This window comes from Microtus ochrogaster, linkage group LG4 (genome assembly GCF_000317375.1).
Source record: "Microtus ochrogaster isolate Prairie Vole_2 linkage group LG4, MicOch1.0, whole genome shotgun sequence".
In the NCBI taxonomy this organism is placed as follows: Eukaryota; Metazoa; Chordata; class Mammalia; order Rodentia; family Cricetidae; genus Microtus; species Microtus ochrogaster.
In genome coordinates, this window is record NC_022030.1 from 15,185,330 (window position 1) to 15,203,132 (window position 17,803).

A 17,803-nucleotide genomic window follows, 5' to 3' on the forward strand; every position below is an offset into this window, starting at 1 on the left:
TTCCACAACTCAAACATGTGGAGGCCATTCTCATTCAGGCAGTAAGTGAAGACTACTACTAACGCCAAATTTAACGATAAGATGAATATTTTCCATCTAAGGTGGATGGAAGGAGACAAATGTTTGCCTCCTTCATCTCTGCTTTGCATTGAACTCGTTCACTCAATTTAAGAAAGCAAGAAAATGCAAAGAAAGGAAAGACGTAGTATACTGTGTAGCCAAGCACTGTGGTTAGCTATTAGCTGCAGCTCTGTGCACCATCACTGCCTGCCTCTGGCCCTTTAAACATCACTGGGCTGTGTGGTCTAAATGACACTGTAGTGTTCATGGCATCCTAGGTGTTCCTGCTCTGGCTACAACAAAAATTGGTACCGTAGGGGGAAAAAAAAGTGCAATAGATGAGTTACATGCTACCTCCAAAATCCAAAGGTGCCCAGTAAGTGTTGTGTATCTCTCTTGGTTTTTGGGAGGCACTATAAAGCAACTTCACCTTGGATGGGGAATATGGACATATCCCAGACCACTGGAGCATAGAATTTCACTATGGTGACAGAACCACTTAATTTTGTGGGCTTTATTTCCTCTCTACTGACAAGCACATGTCATACCAAAATGTCTGTGTGGTTTACTAGTTTTTGTTCACCAGGTTCCATCACTTTTTACTAGTTGAAATATGGTACTTTCCAACCAAAATGTGTCCTTATTTAGAAATAAGATTTCCATTGACACAGCTGTTAAGATCTAATTACACTTAAGTAGGTGGGACTCGTCTAATCCTTTAGGAACGTGTCCTTCTAACGAGGTAAGACACAAGACAAGAAGGTGGAGGTCAAAACGGTGCAGCACAAACAAGGGCAGAGCAAGTGCTAGCAGGAAGCTAGCAAAGCGGGAGGCTGGCTCCTCAGGCAGCTCCCTCGCTCCCTGCGGACCCCCTCTCCCAAAGCCACCTGCTGACTTCTTGTTCCTGAAGTTTCCTCCTGTTCTAATTTCATGTAAGTGAACAAAGTGTGTATACTCTGTGTGCCTTGCTTCTTTTGCTCCAATAGTGGACACTCATGCTTTCTCTAATAATCCAGTTTCACTGAAGGGTCTCTAACCAGAACAGTATGCTACACAACCTGGTAACCCAATTACAAAGTAATTTCTTCATGAATATGGTATGCCTGTGTGGACAGCTTTGTGTTTGATTTGTACTGTCACATTCAAAGAAAAAGTCCGAGCATAAGCCAAAATTGCACTGTTTCTTTTATTTGAAAAAGAATTGTCAGATATTTTCATGTGTACAGCTTATTTAAAAGACAAAGGAAGCATTTCCCCTCTTATTCTGCCCCATACAGGTGTCTGCCTTTCTTATTCTCATCTCATCTCATCTCCTGCCAACCCGTTACATCTCTTCCATCCTTTGACTGGGAAAGGTCCTCTCTCCTTCCCTGCTGTACTTTATATGCAGAATGTACCCGTTTGTTTTTTTTTTTTTGTTTTTTGTTTTTGCAACTACATAAGTAGCCCCCTGCAATAAAATTCCCATTGCCTGCACCACATTGAGATTTAGCTCCACACATGAATTTTAGCTATGAAATTCTGTTTCGTTACCTGTTTCTGAAGCTTTCTCACAATAAGCTATGTAAACTGTAACTAAAACAAGGCTATTTTCCCAGTTTTGTAAACAGACTGTAACTCTTCTGTGTGACTTGGTCCCTACCAGGAGCTGCATTTTAAAAAGCAGGCAAGAATTCCAAACTCTATCTCCCAGGGAACACAGAAAGCTTTCAGAAAGCTATGCCAATAGTTTTCAGAGTCCTTTCTCTCTTTGCCAGTTCTTTCCTTCCATTCTGAGGCCTAACCTTTCCAAAGCCTTTCCCTACTCTGCATGTTTACCTTGTACACCTCAGATAAGGAAGCTCTCTGGAGCCTTTGGCAGACCCTAATAGGAAGACTGCAATGTAGACCTTTTGAAAGTTGGAACATGGCCCTGCCATTCTCTGAAGATAACTACTCTCTTTTGAGAGACAGGTTTTTGGCCTGCTGCTTGGCTTTAGGAGAAACTGGATGCTTCATCACAGGCTGCCAAGCTACTCTTGTGACCTGAACCGCCCATTATGAACTGGATGTTATCTGGTCAAGCAGGATAAAGTTAGGCATGCCCAGTAGCACTTAGTCACCCAACAGAAGTGGTGTGTATGTGATGAAGCATGAGCAGGTTGAATATACAGCTAAGTTACATGGAAAAGTGGTCCAAATGCCACGGTTCCCATCGTTGCACTAGCTAAGTCTGGGGAGTTCCTCCAATTGACATAAGAAGACCTGGGCATGGCTTACAGTGCTCCTACCCAATGTATGAGCATGACTACAAGGTGGACAGCTGAAGCAGCACAGCACTGGGGTATCTCTGAAGGACAGTAACAGAGAATATTCCCAGCCAGTCAAGTTCCAAGCAGTATACCAAGACTTATGCTTTACATAGTATACCAGATGTGTGGTAGTATACTAATTCATGGACAGTAGCCAGAGCTTTGTCTGGTCAGAAACTTGGAACATGAATAGAAAAGTAGCAAAGAAATATGGTAAAGGCCAGTACTGAATCCCAATGATACCATTCCCTGGGAGGATCAGCCAACTACCGGTGGCAGCTTGATTCCATCAGGGGAAGTCTTTTGTCCTTACTGGGACAGACAGCTATTCTGGGTATGGATTTGATGTTCCTGTATGTAATACTTCAACCAAAACTACCCTCTGTATACTTACAGAACCTTTTACACTAACACAGCATTTCCACAGAACTACATCTGACAGTGAAGGAAGTGCAGCCATGCATTCACAATCCTGGAGTTCACTGGTCTGGCGATGTTCCCATCATCCAAAAGCAGCTCACTGGACAGGATGATGGAATAACCATGCAGTGCTAGCTAAGGGACAATTCTGCAAAGCTGAGGCAAGGCTTTCTAGAAGGTTGTCCATGCAGGCTGTACATGTATCAGCACCCAACATATGCTATTTCCTTCACAGACTGGGCTCATGAGCCAGAAACGAAGGATCAGCAACTAGAGTGGCGTAAGTTACCCTTAACACTGGTATCCCACAGGCAAAATTTCACCTCCTCATGCCAAACACTAAGCTCTGCTGCTTTGAAGGCCATGGAGTCTGAAGGAGCAATGATTCCACCTGGAGACACAATTTCATCAAAGTAGAGGTTAAGGCTGCTACCTGACCACTCTGGACTCCTCATGAGTCAGTAGTCTGAGGGCAGTAAAAGTAGCTAGGATGACTGACCCAGAGCAACCAGGGGAACTTGAACTGAGCATCACAGGGCAGAAAGGAAATATCTGGAATACAACAATCCTTCCTGCAATCATACCTATACTTACTGTGGATGAAAAAGTACAACAATCCAGTCCAGGGAGTAGTAAGAATGTCTGAGAGTCTTCAAAAAGGAAGGTTTGGGTCACTGTCATGTAAAGAATGATAGCCAGGTGAGACACTTGATGCCAGCAAAGGTAATGCAGAATGAGAGGTGGAAAAAAACACAATGTGACAAGTTACACAACACTGACTGTAACTGCCTTACTTTCTTTTTATTTAGATACATTTGTATGTGTATGCGTATTTAGATACATTTGTATGTGTATGCGTATTTAGATACATTTGTATGTGTATGTGTATTTAGATACATTTGTATGTGTATGTGTATTTAGATACATTTGTATGTCTCCTCTGATTCACCATGGGTGTTAAATTTACATCAGTATTTAAGTGCTGTTAAATTTGCATCATAGTAAGTTATAGGCTCTTAGGAGAGGAGAAAACATTGCTCAAGAACTTTGTCTACTCGGAAGAGATTGGTAAGTTTTTAGGTGTGTACAAGATAGTTGTTGAACTATAGGTAGAACTGTAAACTTTTTATTGTCTTAAAGATTAAGTGTGGTTTAAAGACATGCATACGGGTGTCATATTGTCAAGGAGCAGAGCTGTAATAAATGATTTTGGTGTCAAATTTAACTACACTAAGGGTTACCCAGTTAGCTAGAAAGGTACTTCAGTAGGCCCAGAGCTTGTCTACTGAAAAGGAAACCAGATGGAAACTAATTTCATTAGAATGCCTGGGCTGTCTTAGATCCATCTATCACAGGAAGAAGCTACAATTAACGTGGGCCTGCGTGATTAGATCAGCGAGTGCTTAGATCCAGCAAGGCAGATTTAGATGCTGGGATGCCTTTCTTCTACCCTTGGATATCAGAGCAGGTTCTCGGGTTTTGGGGTGTTAGAATACCCACAAGTCATCCCCTTGGTTCTTGGGTTCCTAACCTTAGGAGGAGAGGAACACACCATGGGCTTTTCAGAACCATTAAAGTAAAAATCAGAGTAGAGAATTAGAGCATGAAGTATTGCAATTACTTATCTTCCTCACATTTTCTGTGACTTTGGACACTCCTGTACTGAGCAAATAAAGCTATGACTGTATTGCAAATTGCTCCTTGTCTACCCCTTGCTTGTCCAGATAGTTTCATTCTACTAAGTTTCCTGAATTATACTTGTAAACTTGGAGTATACATATCCCTTGTCACAGACACACTCAATTAGATGGCAGGAAGAGCTACTTTAAACACTGATGTGTATTAATAACTTTGTAAAGCTGTCTCATTAGAACACAGAAAAAGAAGTTTTATAAGCACTTTAAAATACCTCTTCCCTAAATGATGAAAATGAAGGTATTCCTTGGTTCTAAGACCTTTGGATTGGACTAAGCCATGCTATGGGCGTTCTTGACCTCCAGTGTACAGGTGGCCCAAGGTGAGACTTATCAGCCTCTTAACCAAGCAAACAACTTCTCCTAAAATCCTCCCCCTTTATGCATACATTAGCTAAAGAATGCATTTCCACATATTCTGTTCCCATGGAATTTGTTTTACCATTAGATGCAAATGTATTGTCATGAATTGTTCCCAGGATGTAAAGTATAAGAGCAGTAGAGATAATCAATGATCAGTCTCAGATGCTCATTAGTTCATGGCAGAGGTACTTTCCCAAATCAGACCTTACTGAACCAAAAGAAGCAATGCTGAAGCTAATTATCTTTGCAAGAAAAGTTGTTGAAAGATTCTGATTTTTTTTCATAAAATGGCTCCATGAAGTAGTAACTTAAGATTTGAATATTTGGTTAAAATTATTTCATAAATCACTGATGATGGTGACTCCTGAAGTCTCAGAAAACAGAAGCCATAAAATGTATTTTATAATTCTAATAATTGGTAAAGTATCATTACAAAGTTCAAAATATCACATATAATGAGATGGTATCTATATATACATATAAAGAGATACATAAAATTTGGTTTGAAATACTAGCCAAGAAGCTTCTATTTTCTTTGCCATTAAATTCTTTTAATGTTCAATATGTAACTTCTTTAAATTTATTTCTTGAAAATAATTTTCATGCAGTATATTCTGATCATAGTTGCCCCTCCCATATTTCCTCCCAGATCCTCCCCTTCCCCCACTCCAAACCTTCTCTCTTTCCTGCTCTCTTTAGAAAAAAAAAAAGCCCAGTAAACAAGCCAGGATAAAACAGAGCAGACAAAGGGAACAAAGCACAATAAACAGATACACACACAGGCACACACACCATAAAACACAAAATTGGAAACCATAACAGGTAAGCAAAAGGCAAGGCAAAAAATGCTCCAAAAAAGCATTATGAGGCAAAAGATCTCCAGTAACACCATTGTATTTGTTTTGTTGGCCATCTGCCACTGGGCAGCAGGTCTCCTGTTGTGCATGCTTAGTGTGATCCATTGAACTCAACTATTTTTTTCCTTCATGAGCTGTTGTCAATTGAAGATAACTTCTGGGATAGATTCTAAGGTTTCAATTTGTCTTACTTTTTTGTATCTTTTTAGGATCTTTGTTACAATGTTGAGAGGGTTTGAGGATGATGGAAATTAGTGATATTATACCTTTAAGGCTTAATTGGATAATTCTCCCCATTCCTGTATGTTACACATTTTTTATCATGATTGTTTGCTCTCCCAATCAATGGGTAATCTATTTCATTGACCATGGGGCTGCTTTGGAAAGCAGAACATTAATAAATGTAACAAGCAGTGGAAAGGAAATAATTTGTCAACTGGGACCTACTTGCTTGTTGTTCTTGTTATTGCTGTATAAATAAGTCTGGGATGGCCTAATGGACGATGAGAGACACGTGACCTAATCATCTCATTACTCTGGCCTGCCAACAGGCAGACATGTAAGAAGATCTTCAATCAACTAATCCTCCGTTCATCAGTCAGCTGACTGTGGACAAGTGAGCCAACCAGGCAGCAGGTAAGTCAGGCCAAACAAAAACAGTCTAGCTAACGTAGCATGAGTTTGCTAGACTGCTACTTAAACACCAGCAATTTGGGGTTGCATATTACACAGCAAAAACTAACTAAATGGCACTAAAATTAATCATTATTCACTAATTACACCAATAAACATCTAATAAATGCCTTCTTATGTAAGGGTCTCAGCCAGGCACAGACACGGGTAACCTTGCTACAGACACTAGGAAACAGAAATGGCATTGCAGTGGGATTAGTACTAGAAAATAATTAGAAAAAAAGAAATCAAAATAAAAGGCGATGAGAAAGTCTAAAAACAGTGTGATCAGAATTATATCTTCACCAATGAACAGGGCAAATTGAAGGAGAACATTTTATCAAAGGAAATAGATGAAAAGGTTCAGTGATATAAAAAGATACAAAGTTTTGGAGAAAAAAAGTACAATGAATCGGAAAGGTAGACTGCAATATTGAACAGGAAATGAAATATGGGCTAAATGACCTAGTCCCTCCACTACACAATTTCCATTAATAAGAAATCAATTGAGTAACAAGGAGCAATCAGCTGTCAGAGCATGAAGTAGTTACTTGCTGAGCTCTGGTGTTTAGCACTGCATCAGTAGAGCTACTGTAGTACAGGTCTCTTCTTGCCTTTTTATCCTGATGATCTAGTTCACAGCATCCTCATTCTGTTAATCTCATTTAATTATACTTATTGTCATTCCACTTGGAGAACATACCCTTTAATTGGCATAAATACTCCCAGTTAGACAAGTACAGCTATTCGCAAAGCAATGTAACTTTTAATCATTGAGTCTGCGATTTTGCAAAGTTGGTATACTTGCACTCTGTGCAGTTGTTAGCTTTAAATGACTTAAGTCAACTCCTCCCAGAATCATGAGAAATAAATGGATTTCTTATGATGATCATGTATACAGAAATATGCCAAAGAACACCTCTTGGAAGAATTTAGAGAATTATGTGGATAAGCATTTTAAATGAATCTTAACCTTAATCCTTTGCTTTACTGGAATTTGTCCATTTGCCTGGCATCATTAATGGAGAGTAAAGGATAGAAAAATAATAAATTACCTGTAAACCTGAGAGTTGAAAAGTCTCCCAGAGTCAAGCCTACATGGGAAGAGTAAGTGTGCAATGGACACAATAACAACTTCAATCACCAAATAATACGTAGTCATTAAAGGCTTACAAAGCTCAAGATTCAAGTAATTTCTTTTCCACAAGACAATACAAAAGGATTTTTTAAAAAATGCAGAGTTCAATTTATTAAATTGTATTTGTTCTTTAAAAGGAGCATAAAGTATAAAATTTTAAAAAATGAAAATACATTTTTTTCAAAGCATTTTTAAGTCAGGGATCATAACAAAATGCAAAAAGTAAAAAACATCAACAGATGAAAACTACTAGGTCACAGTTGTCTTCAATATAAGAAAATTATGAGGAATTAGCTTCATTTATACTGCTGTCATCAGTATAAGTTTAAGATGGGACTCACTGATGTTTCCTGAGAATTTAACCTAATACATTTGCTGCATTATTTTAAATTCCAAACTCCAGCTTGAACATTTCATAAGCCTTAGGAAAACTCATTTTGTGGGGACTTAATAATGACCTCAAATATCATATCCTTCTCAGAAATCAAGTGTAGCAAAGTACAAAGAACATAAATTTACCATCTTAGAATATATGATTTGAGGCAATTAGTACATCCCCAAGACTGCAAACATCACCACTATCATGTTCTAAAGGACTGCTATTACTCCGAAATGAAACCCTGTACTCATTAAGTAGACATCCTCTTTTTCCCTTGGTAACCACTAATTTGATTTGTTTTTCTGGATTGACTTATTCTAGTACATATAAATGTAGTTACATGTGCCTAGCATCATACATTTTTTTAATCAGTTAATACCATATCATTTTGAACTTAAAAGACAGTGATGAGTGTAACTTATAAAAAAAATAAAGGTTACAGTGAAAGTTACACAGCATGTGAGATAAGTGAGCAGTTCCTTTTCTGAATGTAAATTCATTGAGGCAAACAATACAGCTTTAACCTTTTTAGAAGTCATGTTCACTGAGACTAGCCACTCAAAGCAATTTGGGTATCGGGGTTACTGGAATGGTGTGCCTCTGCTTATGTAAAATAGGTAAAAGTGATTAGTTTAAGTAATGAGCAAAAGTCATTCAACTAACAATTACTCTCTGTAATTTTATCCTTGAACATATAGTGGTTTAATTTTGATTTCTATAGCCCATTTTGGTAAAATAATATGGCTAAACCTGAATGCCATAATTAAAATGTTTCAAAACTACAAGTCTGTTTACTGTTGAACCTGGAGAGACCTTTTTAAAAGCTGAGTACATTATTTAAATAAAGCTGTTGACGAAATCCAATAAATTTGATTAGCACACCAGGCTTTTTAAAATTCCATATAATTAATCGAGGCATTATGATCACCTCATTAGAAATTAAGCCACAGAATAAATAAGCATCAAAACAAAAACTTACAAAAAAGTTTTCAACAGAAAAAAATATTCTGGGATATCAAAAAGCAGGGTGTTTTGTTGAAGCACAGGCGGAGGCTTCCACACATGTAGAAGCCCGAGGACACCCTCTCTTAGGAAGTATTGTCCATCTCTTTAAAGAACATCTCTTTTCTCTTCTTGGCCAATTCACCAATTGGGCTAAACTGGCTGGCCAATGTGTCCACTTGTCTCTACCTCCTCAGCTCTGGGGTTACAAGTGTGTGCCAGCATGCCTGGCATCTTTACGTGTTCTGGGAATTAAACTCACGTCCCTGTGCTTGTACGGGAAGTGCTTTACCATAACTGAACAATTACCCCAGGCCCCCTCTTTTCAATCTTTGAATTTCCTCTTTTCACTGATCCTGTCACATTAACAGACTAACAATTAATGTCTACTTTTGACTAGAAACAGAAGAAAACTGTCTGACTTTTATCAGTTTTCTTGACAAATATTAAATACCAATTTATTTACTTAATATCCTTTGTCAGAAAAATTTAAATAATTTATGCAAAAAAGGCAAAAACCAATGACTTTTATCTCTAATGGCAAAGGGTAATTGGACCTAAGAATCTGATATCAAGAATTCACTGAAATGTAATCTTACTACTTTCCACACATGAAATATTACCATCACTAGAAACAGCAATAGAAAAGCCATTATCTAATATAATCATGCAAACATGTAAATAAAATTATTTTGGAGATGCTAAAAACTATATCAGTATTAATGAAAAAGAAATAATTTATTTCCCTTGTCAATCAGTTGTGAAATGTTTTTCATTTAAGAATGGAAACTTTAATCCAGCGTGTCAAAGGGCTGGAAAATTAAATATCTGTAACAACAAATTTTTACTGTATTATTTATATAATGTGTTAACAAATCATGTTTGTAACCCAAATTTACTTCTCTGCAGTTTACTAAGGTCAAGTCACCCTGCACCTAATAAATATAACATCAATACAACCAGGAAATTTTGAAATGTTCTAAGGTAACAAACTTCAAGATGATCAATTACAAAATTAGATGTCAGATATTTACATATATGCGGTAATGTATAAGTTTTTTCAGATGCAACAAAATCCCACACACCTTTAGGAAAATGTCTCAGTTGGGCAGGAATTTCCAAATTAATATACCACAATTCATTTGTGTATTTCTTTTTGACATTACACAAAATTTCTCCCTAACAATAGAAAGTGAATCTTCAGGCAATAACTTTCCTTTATTTAAATGTTCCTTCTCTTTCTGCATCTGTGAAGTGAAGGAGGGATCCTTGTGAGGACATATTTCTATCAGACAGAATGCCTCAATTTTCTCAACTATTATCTTTCAAACAATCTTCTAAATAACAAGAAATAGTTACATAAAAAGGTGTCTTCAAAAGAACCAGCCTTCTTTTTCTAGATTTCACTAGACTTAGGGTGTATTTATTACTTCACTGTAATAAAACATTTTTTTCCTTCTGAAAACCAAGTTTAGATTAATACTAACAAAACCTATTGGCATATTATTTTAAGCACAATGGGATGAGCTAGTCCTGAGTTTGTTTGTTTTAAAGGCATAATCAAAACTCTGCTTCATAGTTATCAAGAAAGCAAAGCCATTTACACCAACATTAGATAACCAGACAAGCAGAGTGTCGGAAAAATTCTTTCTATGCAAAAAGTTTTGTTCAGAGATTTGACCTAACTGCTCTCATTCATTTCTTTTTGTTTGTTTGTTTTGTTTTTGAGACAGGGTTTCTCTGTGTGGCTTTGGTGTCTGTCCTGAAACTAGCTCTTGTATATCAGGCTGGCTGCGAACTCTCTACCCCCCTCTACCCAGCTCGACCCCTACCCCCACCCCCCACCCAGTGCTGGGATAACAGGCATGCCACTGCCACCACCTGGCTTTCACTAAAACAATTCTTCAGGTAACAATCACATCTACTTCCAATGTAGTATGTCACTCATGAAAAAATCTTTAAAGTGTTTAAATAGCCTTTCCTCACAACATTTAAAACATAAACCCAATGTCTTTTAGTTGGGGATGGAAACACACACACAAAATCTGTTTTACACCAAAATCCAATAGTCAAATCTCTACAAATAAAATCTCTTATCAATATAGTAACATAAACTCCCACACCTTCAATGTGTACAGCATTGCTAAAAACACCATTATTACCAATATTACTAAGGTTCTCCTATTCAATGTGAAAACACAGGTAAGAATACAATACTAAAGTATGCAAATAGTGTAAAGACCTAAAAACAGATTCTATACATGATAAATCAGAAATTTACACTTAGTATTTCTCACTGTTGTATTGCTGGGATTCCCATTAAATATCTTCATTGGACTTAATCCAGTATTTCTTTATTTCTACACTTTTCTTATTTTAAAAATCTTAGACATTTACCAGATTTTGCAGTCACTAAAGAGAACGAGACTGCTTGACTAAAGGTTACTGATAATGAACTAAAATTTGCAGTGTAATTTACCTTAAAGAAAGTCAACACCATTTAAGATACTAGGAAAAACTTTAAAAACTGCTTTGTTTTTTAACAAAAATCCAAGTCACAGTACCCAATGTATTTTTATCACATGACTAGAAAATTAACATATACACATATATTTAAACAGTTTTAATAAATTATGGCTCTTCATTTATTATTTCAAATATGTGCCCACCTACACACTCACCTGGATAACAGAGGAGAAACAGCCGATAAGCCCCTAAGATTATGAGGTCTCAACCATAGATAAAAACTCGTCAACGACAGAATACTGAGAGTGGAATAAAGTCTTCCTGAGGGAAAGCACGCCCCAATTGGCTATCCCATACCAAGTGGTCAGCCCTGAAATAACACTCATGGACTAGCATGTTGTCTTTACGTACTTAGGAATGCACACAAACACACAATTAAAAGAGCCCATGAATTTGAGCAAGAGGGGTACCTGGAAGGTGCTGGAGGGAGGAAAAGGAAGGGGGAAAAAGACATTAATTTTAAAAGTTAAAAAAATTAAATTGCCTCTTAATGTGTATCAGGATCACCTGGATACCCGAACACAGATTGTTGCTTCTGACCTCCAAGAAAACTGTGAGGTCTCAGAAACAGCCTAAAACTGACAAAGAGTATATAATCTCTAGTGAAGGAGGCTGAGACTAAAAATGAACTTTGACATTGGCCTCCATTCCTAGACTTGACCTTATCTTGGTAACTACCAAAGACAGAAATCAACAACCTACTAGGCCAATATCAAAACCATTTCTTTTTCATGCTTAAGAGGTTCCCATTACATATCTTAAGACAAATAGTCATGCCAGAAACTAGCTTTCCCCTAACACTAGATGGATGAAACCACTTTGAAGATGTTGAAGAAGTTGAAAAAACTTAAGTTTTACAAATTTAAAAACTTCATGTTCACCAGTAAAACCTGAGTCAGCAATAATAAGCATCAATCAGCAACACTTAGAACATTTGGAATGTTACTTTTACAGAAACAATATGATTGTGTTTGGAAACTGTCAAAAAAGTATTAAAATTTTATCCAGGTCAAAGTTTCTCTTTACAAGTGAACGAGGCATGTAAGTTCATTTTAGGAATTTGAATATATGTAGCAGAAAGAAAATATTTTCACAATATAATAATGTGGTGGCACAATGAAAAGAGAACAGCAAATGGTACATAAAAGAAATGCATGATGGAGCAGAGCCGCACACCACTCAGGATATCCCTGCGTCCCCAAGCTCTGCCATTCAGAGTTCACAGCAGAAGGCAGAAAGGTGTGGAAAGATTGGTGGTTAGTAATTTGCCCTTGAGAAGGAAGAAAATGAAGAGCAGGGGAATAAAAACAGCTCAGGAAAGAATATGGTCATAAAACATGGAAATGATATGGATGACCATCACACACCTGGGGATCTGAATCAGACTGTGAGAATTATGAATTGCATAATTATGAGACTATTTTGATGATAACTGAAAAATTTCAAACGAACTATGTTTTTGGAAGACTGTTGGAAATCCAGATGCAGTTCATTCATATAAGGTGTTAACAGAACATAACAAGTCACTATAAATTACTTATAGAGAAAAATAAAAACATGAAGAGGTTAGTAAAATGCAGAAGGAGCTCTAAGAAACAAAAGTGGAGTCACACAACATGTAAATGTAAGCAGAAATTGGACTCCTCAATTTAGTCTTGAAACAAGCTCAAAGAAGAAATGCTCGTCTTTTAAGTGAAAAAATAAGGACGTTACATTTTTTAAAAATTCGTAATTCAATAAAGAAGTAACAACTTGAAATTTGTCTTAGAAAACAATGGAAATGAAAAAAAATCTAAGAAATGAATGAAGTAAGAAACAAGCAACGGGTCAAGAAAATTAAGAGAATTTAATAAGAAATCACACTGCTTCAGTCATCAGACAGAACTCAAAGTTCAAAATCTAAAATATAAAATCTTTAAAATGGATTAAGTATTAATGAAGTAAAGCTGGAAAAACATAAGGGATGTTACCTGGGAAAACTGGGAATTAGAAACTCATCAAATGAACTGAGAAGACTAAAGATACCTGAAAGAGATCAATACCCAATGACTCATATAAGGAAACACAACACATCTTGGCTAAAAGCACGGAGCAGATGACATGCCCCTGAGTGCTCTTGTACCTTGGGACCCAACAGATGTTTCCTTCCACAAGAAAATTTGGTGACTGCGACTTGGGGCCGACCAACAATCTCAAGAGCCTTTCAAAATGTAAGAGAAAGCCGTCCTTCTGTCTTAAGTCAGCAAGAACACCCCAATTTCAAATCTGCAATCAGAACTCTAAAAAACAAGTCAGGAATAGTCAAATAAAACAGAATAAATGAGCATCTCTATCTGGAAAGATTGAAAGTACAAACTCATCATATAGTAGCAAAGTCTGAGGGTAAAATGTGGCCTGTGAAAAGCATTCTGAGGAAATGAAGAGCAGGGGCACTACTGACTTTGTTCCTAAGTGTTCCGCTGTTGCAAAGCTTTACATACAGTATGGAACTCAACACTCTTAACATCAGTGTCCGTGTCATGGAGCACTGCTAAGTCCGGACAGCTACTAGCTCAGAGGCAGTCATGCTAGTTTTTCTTCGGATTTCAGGTTTCTGATATAATTCTTGTTTTTACTTTGATAAAATACAGAACAGTTAACTTGTTTTAAGTTAAACATACAATAATGTATTGATAAAGATAACAAACTATACATTTTTAAAGTTCCCAGAGTTCTCATTTTTAAGAGATAGTCTTTTCTTAACTTAATAAATGTAACTAATCCAGTAAGTTTTAACTTTCTTTTAAAAGCTTTATCTTCAATATAGTTAGGAAAAAATGCCTATGATTAGAGGAAAACTTGGAAAGCTTTGGATTAGCCTTGAGGTGAATTCAAGTTCGGCTGTAATTCATAGTACTTTAAAACACTCATGTAACAAATTCATCAAAGACCCAGAGAGGAATTCTCTGTATGACACTGATAACCCTGTAAACCCAAATGTTCAACTTCTGCCTTAAGCTTAGTAGTTTCTTAAATAAGACTATAATATTTTTACAATACTTACCACGCTCATGTCTATTTTTGTAAAACAAGGTCATTGTATTCTTTAGGATTTCATTAGTACTAAAATTGTTTCATTAAGCAAATATTTGAGCTTTCAGTTCCTGTGTCTCCCAAAGTTGCCTACACATCACTGCAGGCTAAAATGCAGTGATATCAACTGCAATTAAATATTAACTACCATGAAGAATGAGTCATAGCTTTTGTGTCCAGAATTTCATGCTTGCTGTAAGACTCAAGTCTTACTAAGTATCCATTTTTGGATATCTAAAGCTAACTGCAACAATAACAGGTTCAGAAAACAGCCAAATTAGCTTAACTCAAATGAGATATATGTCTAGTTTGACTATCATTTTTTTCACCCAGAATAAATTGTAAAAAATATTTATTTGGACAAAATAAAAAAGTAGATAAAAACAATTTTTATGTACATATAGTGTTATTAAAATATCCATTTAAGTTAGTGAAAAAGGTGAAAAAACGTTAATCATCTCAGTTGTGAAACTAGATTTAAGTTTACGAATCATAAATTTTTAAAAAGTAAAAACATAAAAGGTTAATGTTTGTATTACCTAAATAGACACATTCTTCAGAAAAAAAATTTAAAAAGCAAAGTTATATTTTTATATAACTTTTTAATATAATTTTTATTTTATATAATTTTATATTCCTATTTTTACCTTTTGGCAGAAACAAAAGTTTTTTTATTACTGTTTTTAATGCAATTCAGACTCACAGTTGAAAAAAAAAGTTTAAGCACCAAAATTACAAATTCTCCTAAGTTAAATGGCAGATGAGGCAACACAAGTGACTAGTTTTACCACCACACTTTTCAACTCTACTAAGAACTTGACGCTGCCAACACATCCGGAGCAGCTGAGAATCCATCTTTAATGCCCAAGGATCCCTCTTCCCCAGTCTGACTACCTTATCTGAGAAATAGAAACCAGTAAGCACAAAGCACTCTGAAAACCATAGAAAGAGTAGACTCAGGTGGTTTTCAACATCACTACCCACTTCAGCTTAGCACTGCTAGCATTCATCTGGACAAGTCACTTTCGTCTCTGCCTCTGGAATCTACTTCTAAATACTGACACTGCATGTTCATTTCTTTAAAACAAGCACATTAAGTGAACTGGTATACATCAATTTGAAAACTGTAAGCTCTTGACTATTCATGACCACACTTGATCTTCCCAAAAACGACACAATTCTTATGTTCTGACAGAGCAGTGTGTGAAGCATAGCTGTGGGAACGTTTCAAGATTATCAACCAAGAGAGGTCTCTGTTTGATGGTAACTGACAAAATTTCAGTTTTTAAAATGTCTTAAAACAATACCAGTGTATTTTTTATAGACATATAGTTCACTATATGAACATTTTAAAAGCCCCTGAAAAAGTCAAACCCTTTGTATTCTCAATATTTGAAGTTTATTCAAACAATATGTCAAATTCAAACTTATAGTGAGGTATATTTTCTTTTCAAACATTAGATACCTAGGAAAATATGAAAAAATTCAAGTTAAATTCATAGGCTTGCTTTGTTTTTACTTTAATCTGTCATATAATACATTGTGCCTTGACTCTTCAGATACGTAATTTAATGAAAAAAGAACTGAATGTGATCATTTTCAGCATAAGAGCAGTAAGAAAAAGAGGATGAACGCATTTCTGTGAGTTGCTTTAAAAGCATGAAGTCATTATTGTGCCTTTAGGTAAGTACTGGAGATCACATACGATCACTAATTAGAAAAGTATCAGAAAAACTTAATAACAATCTTCTGGCAGTGCTTAAATAACTGAATGTGTTCTGTGAAAAAAATCTATGCAGGAAAAATTTTGAGTCAAAGTTTTGCTTCTGATAGTATGGGCTTCAACCCACAGAAAACATAAACAATAAATTTTTTGGTCAAGTTCTTTTCAGTTTGAGAAACAAAAATTTTTAGAACTTAAATATGCACACCATTAAAATTAGTAATTTGAAAAATTATGCAGATAAAGATTAATTACCCTGTCTAGCAATGTTCCAACAATTTCACACATTTCAAATATTAAGGCAATTTTTTCCAACTAACAGTACATTATAAAAATATATGTCACAGCAAAACAGTATGTACATAATGACAATAAATTTAGCTAGTTGTAGTCTTTAATACATTAACACAGTGTCAAATATTACAAAGAACTCAGACCAGGTGCTTGCCTGTATGTGCAAGTAAACACAGTTCTTAAAGCACGGGTTTTAAAACTGAGCGGAGTGAACGTCCTTCTTTAGTGAGCTCTCGAGTTACACACATGCACGGCAGTGGGACTGCTTCCTCCCGTTTCTCTATAACATTGTAACTGCAGTTCTTCAAGTGGTCAGCCATGCTTAGGATGTCAGCAAATTTCCATTCATTAACAGAACAAAATGCAGTACTGAATCGCCATACCTAGAAGAAAATTCTACTTTAGATTTAAATAGTCCAATAGACAGAAAATCAGAATACCCTTTTGGCTCTGCTCTAGCTGTTGTAATTTATACAGAAACATAAAATATCAAGTTACAAACAGCTTAAAATTAAAAAGGAATAAATCCATTGTTATTCAGGCTTGTCAAAAGTGGTGTTATCCACTTCCTCCTATAAAGTTTTAAAATCATCTCTAGGTTACTCATGATACCAAATACTATTTGTTGTGTAGTAATATTACATTGTCTACAGAATAATCAACAGGAATATGTGTGCAGTGCATTTTCAGTGCATTTTTCTCCTAAATATTTTCTTAGCTGCAGTTGGATTAGTCTATATGACTTGGAAGCCACAAAGACAGAAAGCCAGCTTTACATGGTAAGCAGTAGATGCTCTAGAAAGTAGCAGTACTGGGAAGGGGGTAGCATTCATAACAATTTCTCAAGAGGGTAATGGCTTCCAAAGTAGCCAGATGCCTTAAAATTCAGTGACAACAGAACAATTTTCAGCTAACAAGAGCATCCATCATTGCTGCCAGGCCTATAGTCCCAGCAACCCAGGGGATGAGGCAGGAGGATAACAAACTTAAGTCCTACCTGAACTACCAAGTGAATTCTAGGCCAGCCTGGGCAATTCAGTGAAGGCCTCCATTATAGTAAAAAAGAAAAAAGGGGACTGGAAATCAGTTAAGTAAGAATATTTGCATGGCACACAGGAACCCCTAGGTTCAAGCCCCAGAACCACTATAAATAAATATATAAATAAATATTTGACAGGTTACCGTTCTTTTGAAAGTGGGGGCAGTAATAGGTTAATAAAAGTAATGTAAAAATGCATGCTATCTAACACACTGCAGGTGTTTAAGTGTGAACACCAGGGAGATATATCCACAATCTTTTTTTTTTTTTTTT

The 17,803-nt window shown here is 36.2% G+C and overlaps 1 protein-coding gene across 2 annotated transcripts in view; it reads right to left on the reverse strand.

Annotated features, from left to right (window-relative positions):
• Positions 1 to 15,091: 15,091 nt before the first annotated feature.
• The window catches only part of Fbxo30 (F-box protein 30), a 7,529-nt gene continuing 4,817 nt past the window's right edge, over positions 15,092 to 17,803 (reverse strand). For both annotated transcript variants that reach the window (XM_026786395.1, XM_005361007.3), the window contains exon 2: positions 15,092 to 16,874. In XM_026786395.1, coding sequence (XP_026642196.1) covers positions 16,671 to 16,874 — 204 coding nt within the window. In that variant the 3' untranslated portion in view covers positions 15,092 to 16,670. The remainder of the gene's footprint in view (positions 16,875 to 17,803) is intronic.